The 12637-nt window shown below is 41.7% G+C and overlaps 2 protein-coding genes across 3 annotated transcripts in view; one reads left to right on the top strand and one right to left on the bottom strand.

The window, feature by feature from the left end:
• inpp5a (inositol polyphosphate-5-phosphatase A) overlaps nucleotides 1-8189 on the top strand; it is a 200466-nt gene extending 192277 nt beyond the window's left edge. The window contains exons 13-16 of one of the 2 annotated variants that reach the window (XM_014200229.3): nucleotides 2304-2415; nucleotides 5393-5461; nucleotides 6268-6304; nucleotides 6561-8189. In XM_014200229.3, the coding sequence (XP_014055704.1) occupies nucleotides 2304-2415; nucleotides 5393-5461; nucleotides 6268-6304; nucleotides 6561-6598 (256 nt within the window). In that variant the 3' untranslated portion in view covers nucleotides 6599-8189. Of the gene's footprint in view, nucleotides 1-2303; nucleotides 2416-5392; nucleotides 5462-6267; nucleotides 6356-6560 lie in introns of both variants that reach the window. The other variant, XM_014200220.3, reaches the window with a different exon arrangement.
• A 1632-nt stretch (nucleotides 8190-9821) lies between these two features.
• On the bottom strand, nucleotides 9822-12397 carry nkx6-2 (NK6 homeobox 2). Its single transcript, XM_014200205.3, has 3 exons — nucleotides 11586-12397; nucleotides 11126-11298; nucleotides 9822-10758 (listed from the first exon to the last, which is right to left on the bottom strand). Exons 1-3 carry the CDS (start codon nucleotides 11995-11997, stop codon nucleotides 10510-10512), a joined length of 834 nt encoding a protein of 277 aa, XP_014055680.1. The 5' UTR covers nucleotides 11998-12397; the 3' UTR covers nucleotides 9822-10509.
• Nucleotides 12398-12637: the final 240 nt, after the last annotated feature.

Here is a 12637-nt window from a genome sequence, read left to right as displayed (position 1 = left end):
TGCACATTTTGACTTCCTCATTTCCAATGCTTCCTGTCATCCCATAGTGCATCTTGGTTGCAATATAAGCATTGGCAACAGCTCACGGCTCCTTATAAACCACCTTTATGAATGCATGTGAATATATTCACAATGCACTATGCATTACACACAGGTGGTTAATAGAAGCTGTTAGCAGATATGCTGGTGAATCTCTGGTCTAGGTAGTTAAGCCAGGTGCAGTACCACCACAGTAGCCTGCCTGAGGGACCGAAGTTGGGCCAGCGGAGTGGGTGTGTGGGTCTCAGTCTCACAGCGAACATGGCAGACTCATACACACAGGTGGGCGATTGTTGAGTTTATCAGCTCGGCCCCATTTAATTAGTGTAATTAGTCTTGCTGTGGGCAATAAGAGACTGATAGGAGCTGACGGGCTCCGGCCGTGCACACCCACTAGCCCCGTTTGCTTTCAGATACGTTTGTATCTGCGCTAATCGGACACATTAATCACACAGTGCTCCCCAAAGCCGCCACTGATGTTTGCTGTTGCATTAGGACCTGTTATCTCAATTGGAGGCATTGGAGGGTGCGGGGAGGAGGAGTGTAGGGTAAGACTGCCTGCAGATAGACATTATCGTTCACTTGCCATTGTTGAGTATCGCTAATCACCTTATACGATGATGAATCACCTTTTTCCGATTTATTTCATTATCAAAAACAGTTAAGTAATAGTGGTACAGGTCCCTTTATTTCCCTTACGATAGAGAGATCGCATAGTCATTTAGGGCCAGTTCACTGTATGGACTGGAGAGTCTGTAGCTAGGCCACCCCTGAAGATCGAGTCACTTTGATGACACTGCCCTCTTCCTCCCGCACTCTCGTTTTACTGTCTGAGCCCTCTCTATCCCCTCTCTTCCTCTCGTCTTTGAAAGACTTTCATCTGGCGGATCCCTCCGTCATCCCTTCTTTAGCATACCAAAACCTGCTGCATTTCCACATGCTTTAACGTGCCATTAATGCTAATTGGAGGCCGGGGCCTCTGTAAAGGAGCGCTCTGCAGGCCTGTTTGTTCACCCAGCAGGGGGGGTGCTGTGCGCTGGCTGGATGTGGGTACCTCTTGTCCCCTATTCCCTCCGCCCCGCCCCGGTCCGCCCTCCCGTAGTCCCCAGTCTGTGATCGTACTGGTCGCCATGGCACAACTGTAACATCCCCCCCCCCCCCCCCGTGGTGTGTGTGTGTGTACGCGCGCACGCCTGGAGGTGTTTACCAGGCCTCTGTTTGCGCAGTTGGTTTCCTGCCTGGCTGCCTGAGAGTGACACAATCACCCTTCATGGCTGCAATGTGACAGTGTACGCTGGCCTGCCCTGCGCAGCATGGCTGGTTGGCCTAAAGAGGTGCCTGTGTGTGTCGTAGCAGCCACGAGTTAGCTAGGTGAATGTATCCGATAGCTGTGTGCTAGCAGCCTCTCATTCGGACCGATGGACCCATCTGACTGACTAATTGGAGAATACTGGGAGGGGGGGTCGCATCACATTATGGTGTAAAACACACGAGCATACACAGGAAGGTGTGTGCGCACACAAACAGACACACACGGAAACATAATAATCGCACTGTTACTTTCAAGTCTTCTAACGTCGTCACCTGAGCTTCTCGACAATGGAGAATAATATCGGACGGCTGGGGTTATTTTGTCATTCGTTTATTACTGGCCCCGGGGGAAAACGCGTGTTGTGTTACGCCACGGTGAGCCCTGTGTGTAGCACTGAAGGAGCAAATTGGATTGGTATTACAGTATGTAAACCCGGGCCTATCCTGATGAGCCGCACAAACAAATTGGATTGGTGGCATGTAAATCTAATGCAGTTTGATGAGCTGTAGGGCTAAATTGAATTCTCAACAATGTAAATCTGCATCGGCTCGATGGGGTTTCCCGGCGGGCCCGGGCTACTTAAATCATCCGATTGTTCCTCCTGTTACCAGATACAATCTCACTTGGCCATTTGCCACAGCCCTAATCTCTTTTTGATGGCTGCATAGGGATGTAGAGGGGGAGAAAGAGGGGGAGATCCACTGAGCCTGTAAACATTTCTCTGATTGAGCCATCCATGTGTGTTTAATCAAAAGATGATTTCCAGACAGTCAAAGCTGTGTATCTGATTTAGATTCAATGTTCTCTCCTTTTCTGTGCTCTAGCCCCTAACTAAGAATGCCTTTAACAATCTAATTTAGAATACACAGAATTGCCTTTTTGTATTTCTTCCTCTTTATTAACACGGAAGTCTTGATTATTGTATGATGATGGTGTGGGTTTGTTTCCACAGTTATCCGTACAGTGAAGACAGCAGTCAGGGGAAGCAGTACATGAACACCAGATGCCCTGCCTGGTGTGACCGCGTCCTCATGTCTGCCACAGCTAAAGACCTGGTCTTAAAGGTGAGTTTTTAAGAAGCCTAAGACACATACACACGGCGATCTGCCAATAACAGTCATTGGCAGACCATCACCCCGTGGTGTATGCCAGATTCATGTAGAATCTTGGATTGCCAATCGGGGATAGCTTCACACCCTTGGTCTATGGCATCTGCTCTTCCTCCATCCCTCTTTCCTTCACATTCTGTCTCAACTTCTTCCCCTCTCCTCCAATCTCTCTCTTTCTTCAACCCACTCTGTTACTCTCACTTCTGTCTCTCTCTCTCTGCTCTGCTAGCCTTCCAGATGGAGGGATTTACTGTATGTGAATATTCATACGGTGAGTTTAAGCCCAGGGTCCACACAGACAGTATATATGTCCCCTATCTTCTTGCTTGCCAGCGGGCCATAATGTCCCTGTAAAGACGGAGATCTTGTGCTCCCTCTGTCTGCTCTTTCTCAGAGTCAACACAGTGGCAGAACCCAAAGCTGTGGCCCACCACCCTGCCTAAATCCAGGAGAGGCATTGTAAACTCTCAACCAATCTGCCACCACTCCCCTCCCTCCCTCCCCGTCAGCACGGCACCAGTTTGGACTCCAGACTGTTGTCTTTCCCCTGTTGTTTGCTGGATTACTTGAAATATCTACCATGCTAGTCTCTCAGTTGTTCACGTCTGACTGTGATGTTTAGAGAACATGGCGGATCTGGGGTTGGATAATGCAAAACTGTTTCTAAGACCTCTTCAGCACTTGGCATCTTCACAAAGTGCATCTCTTAACATGTTTACGATCAGCCTAACTTACAATTTTCCATGTAACCACAACTTTAAGAACTGCATCCTTTTTTGGTAAGTTTTCTCTGTTGGTTGCGGTTGTTGTCGGGAAAAACAAGTTTGTGTAAATCATTCAGTTTAAATCATTCAGTCATTTCAGTTTACACTGAGGTGTCCCATTTTTTTGGCTTTAATCAGCCCAATGAATAGATTGAGTTTGTCCACCTATTTGATTACTATGCTTTTTAAGGTGACAAGAGGAGAAATGTATTGTGTCTAAAAGTGCACACTCACACTTGATTAAGCTGGAGATGGTCCATGACAATAGAGCTGTTGGAAGGCATCTGGTGTGATAAATGAGACTAGATTACACTGGCGAGGCCAGCTGTAAATTTAAGTGAAGGCAGCCACCTTGACATGGCATGGCAGATGTTCAGTAGGGACAAAATTGTCCGAAATGGGGTGAAACAGAGATAAACAGTCTGAACATGTCCACTTCAAAACGTTTTGCTACGGTGTGCCCTATTGAACATGTCCCTGTACGGGGAGGAACTTGCCGTCCACGGCGACGAGAGAATCTTTAATGAACACAACACCAGAGCATCCCTTCCTCCACAGAAGTACCTCTCTTCTGTACTACCGTAGGGGTGCCTGCCGTTTATCTGATGGTCTGGGTGTGTGCAGGAGTCTCCAGGATAAAAGCCCAGAACATTAGTCCACTTCACAGTGGCAGTCTGCACACAACCACACTCACATCTCTGAGTTCCAGAACGCAGAAGGGAGGAAGTTGGCTTTCTAAAATATAACAATTCCTATACTAGCCTTTCTTCTCATCTGCTGTGGCTTTACAGGAAGGTTTGGCTAATCCCCCTTTCCAAAACACTTGCCCTCATCATTACTTTTAAAAAAGAGACAAAAAGGCTATAAATTGTCCATAAATAGTAGTTCTACAATTATTTATTTTCTCAATTACAGGTTAATTGCTTGTAATGTAGGGGAGCCTAACGTTAAAATGTTCACAGATTGGCTGATGATGCACTGAGCACGCGCACACACACACACACACACACACACCACAGACACACACACACACACTCAGTCACTCCAAGGCAGCGTTACAGATTGTTGAGACATGGGCCTGAAAAACAGGCGTCCACGTGGCATCGTCTATCATGGCATGGTCGGTTAACTCGCCGCCATGTTATTTTCTGCTTGCCGAGCCCTAACACGGCAAAGGTTGCTCGCTGCCTGCGCGGCACAGCGCCGGAGGGTGGATGTGCGGTAATGAATGCTCAGCGGAGCGAGCGCTCTGTTTCTGCCGGAGGGCCCCCGGTAATTTGTTTATCTGTCTAAAGATTATGCAGCCCGAAAATCCACAATTTGATGCTGTCTTTGTAAATGATCAAGTCTCTATGTGATGAATGTATCCCGGGCTCCAGGAGTCAGCGACTCATGCGTTTGGCAGGCGGTTGGGGAAAGTGCCGGTGCGTGGCCCAATAGAAAGGTAGAGTGAGGTACCCGCCGCACGGTGCTCGCCAGCGCACCAGTGACCTTAGACTAGCAGGATAGGTTTGAAGTTAATTTGGATTTAAGTTTCTGGTCCATTCTGAAGCTACTCGTTGTTTCTTCTCAAGTGGAAGCGCTGCTCACCTAGTCACAACTGACGGCTCTCGGGCTCTTTAAAAAGTCTTCAGTTCTACCAGAGAAATGATTTATTATACTCTAGGCCTGAGGTTCATGTCTGTGTTTTGACACTTCCTTTCTTTTGTGTGAAATATGGAAACATGATTCATTCATATGCTGTATGAGCTCATTTGTTTGGGAGGTAAATATTGTCTTGGTAACTGGTTTCCTTACAGTTCCTGTCTATTCACTGTATTCAATCTTCAAGTAAAATGTGCAATATTGACTTTCTGAAGTTGTGTTAACTATGTTAAGATTCTGCTGTTAGTTATAAATCAGTCATATGTAATCAACTGTAGGCTACTTCAGGATCAGGTTTAATAACACCGCATGAAATGTCCAAGATAAGAATTTTCTTGTAATAACATTGTTAAAATGAAATCCGAATAATGCTCATTTGACCTTGAAATGGCAACAAATAAAATGATTTGCCACACTGGGAGGAACATTTTTCTCTTTCGATAAATGTTTTAGTTATTTGTTTACATTTTTATACTACTGTTATTTTAATATAATTATTTTAATTCTTTTTTTTTCTCTCTCAGCCTGAAAATGAGGAGAAGAACTTGGTCTATGACAATATAGGGCCCAACGTCTGCATGGGGGACCATAAGGTAACATCACAGGCCTAGCCCACTTCTGGGTTGTGTTGTTTTTGCCTGTTTGTGGGTATGGGTGGTTGTCTGTCTGTGTATGGATTTGTATGTGTGAAATTGAGTACATTATTTCATCATGTTCTATTGTTTCAATTGAAAACTAAGTGTGCACTTTGTTGGAATTTGGGATTTCCAGTCAATTTCAATTAATGGAATTCAGTACAGTCCTTGATTTGAAAGAATATGACTAGAACAACTACCTTACCTTATCATAACCAAAAACTAGTACTCCACTGACCTATTACTGCAATTGCTTATGCATGTGCCTATAATGAAACCAAAAGTTGGCTGTGAACAGTCACATTGTGATCAGAGGCTCTTTTGTCATGCTGACTTTATAGATAGTATTTAACACAGTCCCTCGACTCTGTAGTGTCAGACAGTGGCTGTTAGGCTGACAGAGAGAGAGGCGCCTTAAAGCTGAACTCCTCAGTCTTTCATCATTACTTACTGTGGACTGGACAGTAGTGTATGTGTGTGTGTGTGAGGGGACCTAGGTACAGAGAGATACTCCACCAGACCTAGGCCAAGAACCACATGCACCCGCTAAAATCACATTCTGCTATGTTTACATTTTTTCCAATGTAGTTAGCACGCAGGTGAAAATATGTGTCCCCCCCCGGTATGTGAGTTTAGGGTGTGTGTCTTTGTGCGTGTTTGAGAGCTTTAAACTTGTATTGGCCCCATTTGCCTTTGACCCTTCACACTCAGGGCAGGACTGTTGCTAACTGGCTCATTTGTCTCTGTGTCCCTCTGTCTGGCAGCCTGTCTACCTGTCCTTTCGTTTAACAGCCGGGGCAGGTAAAGCTAATGCAAATAAGCACAAGTGTTGTAACGTGCAGTGATGTCTTGGTAAATATTTTTATTTATTATTAATAAATTATAGATTTTTTACCGTCATTATTTCTCTTATTAATATTCTTATTATTATTAGGCTTCGGTTTCCTACATTTTTTTGCATAGCGTTTTTTTTAGTTGTTCGTATAATACATGCTTGACGCTGAGGCATAATTCTCATTGCGTCTCTGTGTTTTTTTTTTCTTCTTTATTTTGTCAGGGAAGTGGTGCCAAAGGGTGGAAAAGATATCTGCGTGAAGCGCCTCTGTGAGAAGAACACGAGAGTTGGACACAGGATACACACACACACACACACACACACACACTGAAGACCCTATACAGACTTTTCAGCAGTGCTGACCAGTTGCTGTCATAATAACACCTCATTCATACAAGCTGATGTTTTTCCACACAACACGTCAGTATCTGGACTACCCACCCGAGAGACGTTTGCGATAAGACATATCTTACTGACCTCACCATTGCGACGTACCCTTTTCCCCCAGAGAAAGGAAGGACAACTATTTTCCATGTCACAGCCTTGTTGCCAAAACTCTAATATAAATTAGTCATAACTACATTATTTTAGATACCATATTTGCAATTTTAGGTACGCCTCTAACATAGAAGCTACTTCCATACAGTATGTAAGATGTTTTTAAAAAGTGCAATGCAAAAAAAATTGTATATCTATATTGTTAGGTTTATTTGTACATTGGACAGTATAACATAGAGTTGTTGATGGTTTTAGTGCTGTTCTCTCTCTTCTGACCAAACTTTGTGGTCCCACTGTTTAGAATAGATAAATATTTTCACTTAATTTCTTTTTTTTTGTTGTCATTGCTGACTTGTGTGCATAACACTGCCATGCCTCACATCAGCTGACTCTCATTTTATATACTGTACTTTTTAAAGAGATAATTTATCATTCTTACCACAATTGTTATGCTGAAGTATATGGAGACAATATGGCTGCTGGGTGTTTCATCAGCCATGACCTTTGAATCTAACATTACAATGGAGAGAAGGAAAAAAAAAAAACATTTCAGCCAACATGATTTATATAGCCTATCCAAGGATGTTTTAAGCAGTGCCATAGACCATGCAAGTATATAAGATATTGTTTCATATATAGCAGTCTCACATTATTTCATTATTATTATTCTAACTTATTTCTATGTAATAATATTATGGTTCTGAATGTGATGTTTTTAGATAGGCTTGGGTATCTATTTTTGTTACTGCATTATGGTGCCAAGTATTGTACAAAGAAATGAATTGTGTAAGAGTTAACATAAAATAGTTAAGTCCAACTGATAGATAAAGGTATTGATTATACATTGTTAAAAACAAAAAACAACAACAAGAAAACGCTAAAGTTGGGTAAGACCAGGAAGAATTGCTTTTTAATTTTGTATGTAGCCTTCAACAGCCTTCACTGCTATGTTGCAAATAAGGCCCTCTCATCGCTCGTTAGAGCGTTAAAAGGCGATTAGGGGAGGCTGTTGATGAAACGCGAAGGTTTCCTTTTATTGATTCAATTTACTACATACACTACAGAGTTCAGACTGTGTGAAGCCGTTAGATTGATCCAGGATTTTTAATATTTTTTTTCTCCATCTAAATCACCGCAAGTGGAAATTATATTGTGACTGCCGCTGAATTTGTTGTCTTACCAGTGTGATTTGATTCGTAGGCAAAACTGCTTGTTTTACTCCGCTGGTCACGTGATAAGAGAAGCTGCGGTTTGTTCACTTCTTTCAGCAGATAGAGATTCTATACCCCATTGACGTCATGGCCTCTAGTGTTGGTTATGCGGTTCTCAAGCAATAAAACCATTAGAACTCAATGGGTGTTTTGTCATCATTCCACCGCATCTATCACTTCAGCGTTGCATACCGCACAACAAGATTGATTAGGTCTTATTATTTGTAAAACTTTCTCAACTTGCATGCGTTGCCACAATCGTACAGAGGCTGTGTGCACGTAGGGATGACCGTTTTCAAAAATGTTCGTGATATCGCATCAAGTTAAACCATGCAGCTTTAACGCCTCGATCACACCGATAGAGCTGTTGCGCAAAATGAACGCAGCATCATCTGGACATGTGTGCAACAAAAGTTCAACATTCACCTTCTGCTGCCATTTCTGTCAAGCCGTCAGCGCATACAGTTTGATGCATACGTTCGATAAATCCAATTGATGCTCCACAGAACGCACTGAAACTGCCTCTGTAACACAATGGTGCAAGGCAAACGCGGCGTTCCGTTGCACATGGGTGTACTTTTTCTTTTTACCAAAATGCAATGACACTATCGATGTGATCGAGGTGTAAGTCCTATGGTTGTTGCAGCTAGACTGGCCTTCTAGGCCTATTATGCTGCGTTTACACAGGCAGCCAATTCTGATAATTTGTCGGTCTTTTGACCAATCACATCAGATCTTTTCACGCCAGATCTTTTTCAGAGCTGATCTGATTGGCCAAAAGACCAATTAGTGGAGGAAAGGAGGTCAGAATTGGGCTGCATTTGTGGACGCCGAAAACATTTTCCCGTGTTAGACATATATAGAAAACAGTTATGGATTAATGAACAATTGCTATTTTCTAGTAAGTTTTCAAGTTAAACCCAGTGCATTTATATAATAACTAATATATGTAATAGGGCAATAGTGAAACGTGGTATAAGTGTACCACATATCTGAAATGCATACAAAATACAGTACAATATGCAGTTTAATTAGGGGCCTAGCACTATGGACATTTATATTTTTTTCTGAAAATGTGTTGATTTGTGCTTTAAATATAGCCTACATTGTAGAATAGTCATTCTCTCTTCTATTGTACTTTAAGCATGAATGAGCCCGAATCAATCCATATGACCAGAAGTCCAAACTACACTTCCCGAGCGTTAGGTCCAAAGAAAATCACTATTTCAATATAAACTGTTCTGAGATGTGTGAAGTCTATAATATACTTTAAAAGGGATAAAGCAGTCTACACACTTCAAACATAAAGTAGGCTATAATTTGGGGTTGTAACGCAAACATATGGAGGCTATAACCTATAAACAACCCTCCATTCCAATTACCATATCTGGGTTTGTGAATGTAGACAATTTAGTTTTTGAAATGTTGAGAAATTTTTTTTAAAAAATACAGATTTTTATATGTAGCCTATATATTCATGGAACTCCCTATGCATAAACGTATAGACATTGCATTGTTTAGGCCTAATCACCACCATCCTTCACAACACCGTTGTAAAAAAAATTAAAGTATAATATTGAGAATAACATTACAAGTAGTCTAATGTCAAGTGTAATTTATAGTTTGTCCTTGTTGGCCAAATTCACAAGACCTAGGCCTATTAGTTCAGTATAGACCTATACTTTCACATTGAGCTATTCCATCTTGCGTAAGCAAAGTTTACAAAAGTGATCCAAAACATCTCAGACGGTCTTGGATAGAAGAAGCAAACAGGTTTCCGTTCATTATAATTTATTAGACCCATCTTTCTCAGTATTTGAGTGGGTCCCGATCAATGTCAAAATATGTGGTTATTCAATGAAGAGTAATTTCAGTGAAGATGAAAACTGTTCAAAAACAAAATTCCATTTTAAAAACAAAAGCTTGTTAAATAATTTATTCATAATACGTTTTTTTTCTTCCATCTTCGCAGAAGTAATAATACTCTCTTATTCCAACATACACGAGGGTCCAGTTCTCTAGCTTTGTTTGATGAGGTAAAACAAATTCCTTCAAATTATAGAACTGAGTTGAAATCGTTAAAACAAGCTTTTTACATTATAATTTACAACATTTGCATTTATACATTGTGTACCTGTATTGAATTTAGAATGGTAAAAGGTGGAGAGATGGGTAACATTATTCGGCAATAATATAACAAAAGGAAGCTATAATATTGCGAGGGTATATGCTTATCGGGATTTGCGGGAAAGGCTGCCATGTCTTGTTTACATTGGTTTAATAACATAACTTACTCAGTAAAAAATATATACATCTCACTTACATTTTCGTTTGTACAACATAAATCATTCACACCACCCATCAGCGCCCTTTCTTTCCATTTGAACAATTTATACCCTGGTTAAATTCGCTTTAGAAGCACCATGGAGTGTTTGTCTCTTCACGACAAGTTGTCACTGTCATCACAAGGTGTCCGAGCTATTGCTGCATGGACTGATCAAGGAAAGGTTTGTAGCCTTGTGCTTTTTCAGAAGTCTTGTGATTTTTTCGTCGTCTGAATTAGGGTCCAGAGGTTTGTTGTACTCGTCATCGTCCTCATTGTCCGAGCTTTCCTTCATCTTCTCAGTTTCAGAGTCATGTTTCTTTTTGGCTGTTGCCATTTCCGCTGCGTGTCTCTTCCGCCATTTGGTTCTCCTGTTTTGAAACCATACCTATGGGGAGGAGCAATAACATACAATTAAACACTTAATAAATACAACTATAAGACATACTTATGGTGGGTAGTAAGTATTCTTCCAACATAAACGTTATTACTATCTGAGTTGGAGCCAAGAAAAATCCTTGCTAAACATGAAGTTACTAATAGCTCCAAATGCATAATAATGAAAACATAATAACAGCATAGGCAAATGCCACCAATGTTAACAATATTAGCAATAATAATAATAATAATAATAATAACTGAGAATAACACACATTACACACAACTGCCACATACCAATTTTAATTTTGAAACGATTAACATTTAGGCTTATAAATTAATTAATGTTAAAAGATGACTCAAGTAATGATACATACCTTGACTTGACTTTCAGTCATTCCTAAAGAGTAAGCCAGTCGAGCTCTCTCTGGGCCAGCAAGGTATTTCGTCTGTTCAAAGGTTTTCTCCAATGCAAAAATTTGCTGTCCAGAAAAAGTTGGTCTGGAGTGTTTTTTCTTTCCATCCTTGTCGAGCATCATGTTTGCTTGAGCTACAAAAAAGATTGAAGAGTCTAGTCAAAAATATGTAAACACAACAGTGATTAGTATTTCATCATCAGTAGTAAACAGTTGTCACGAGTTTACTCCTGGAGAGAGACTATGCTATAGGCAGTTATATAAGTTATTTACAAGCACAACCAAGACATAGGTTACCGAACAAATAAACAAATATCCTAGGCTATTCAACAGATGTCTACATTAAAAAAGTAAAACAGAAAGATTTGTATAGCTGCATTTAAACATTTTGCACTATACACAGCCAGATAACAAAGCGTACCAGGACAGGGCACTCGAGGATCCCTCCAAGGGGAGCTCTGCATCACTCCAGGCCAGAATATGGGTGCTCTTCCTGGGAGATCCGTCAGGGGCTTCGGGTACCGAGAAACGGCTGCTGGGTTAAAGTACATTCCTGCGGTGGCCAAGCCGTTTATCCTTGGAAAGCCCGAGAGCAGCTGTCCAGCTGAGTTGATAGGTCTACCCAAGATATCGCTAATTCCATGTGGTGTCCCCAGGGCAAGCTGTGTGTTCAAATTATTGAGAGAAGGCGCCTTGAAGCCCGCGTGATTCTGCAAAGTGTAGGGAAATAGAGACGTCTTCATTTCGGTCATGTTGTGCAATGCTGCCAGCGGTGTACTGCCTAGGACGAAAGCACTCTGCCTGTTAGCATCCATCTGCCCAACAGCTAACATTTGGGAGCATGAACCACCAAATTTGCTCGAGTAAATATAATAATAAACCGGAGAAACGAATAAATATAAAGGTGCTGAACTGGTCGATAAGCAGAGGCCACTACAGGAGCTTCTGAAGTATATCCTGGATACGGCAAGCCACTGAAGGTTGAAACTTCAGAAAACAAAAACACTTCTTTAGGAGAGAAATTCTCTTGCGTTGTCGGACAAGAGTTTGATAATAAAAAAAAATATCTCTCTCCGGTTCAGACTGTCAATAGTGAGTTTGCCGCATGCGTCCACATCGAGAATCCTCTCGGAAGTCGAAGGATCTGATGATGTTTTTTAGTGGTTATGATGGTGACCATAAGGGTCGGCTTTCTTCGTAAATTGACTCGAACTATGGCGTGAGTGAAGCGGGATGCACTGATAACCGTGCAGCAACCTGCATGCACATATTTCCCATTGGATAATGTTGAGTGAGAGAGCGCTCTGATTGGAGGGAACACACTCGGGTACTTTGCATGTGCGTCCCTTGGACAAAGCCACACACTATCAAGATCGCCTTGTACTGCTATTAATGATGCATCATACGGTAGAAATCATTGTTTCAACATTTGACAAATACGATTTATTTACAATATAACCCATTACCGATGAC

The sequence above is a fragment of the Salmo salar genome, chromosome 01 (genome assembly GCF_965601325.2).
Source record: "Salmo salar chromosome 01, fSalSal1, whole genome shotgun sequence".
Taxonomy (NCBI): Eukaryota; Metazoa; Chordata; class Actinopteri; order Salmoniformes; family Salmonidae; genus Salmo; species Salmo salar.
The sequence above is the reverse complement of the archived record's forward strand: the minus strand, read 5'-3'. Positions and strand labels throughout refer to the sequence as shown.

Excerpts from the sequence above, each read along its gene's own strand:
- nkx6-2 (XM_014200205.3), bottom strand. The coding sequence starts at position 11,997 with ATGTTAGCTGTTGGGCAGATGGATGCTAACAGGCAGAGTGCTTTCGTC. Across the intron at positions 11,299-11,585 it reads TCCTCGAGTGCCCTGTCCTG|CTCAAGCAAACATGATGCTC; the intron begins GTACGCTTTGTT and ends TCTTTTTTGTAG. Across the intron at positions 10,759-11,125 it reads TGACTGAAAGTCAAGTCAAG|GTATGGTTTCAAAACAGGAG; the intron begins GTATGTATCATT and ends TCCTCCCCATAG.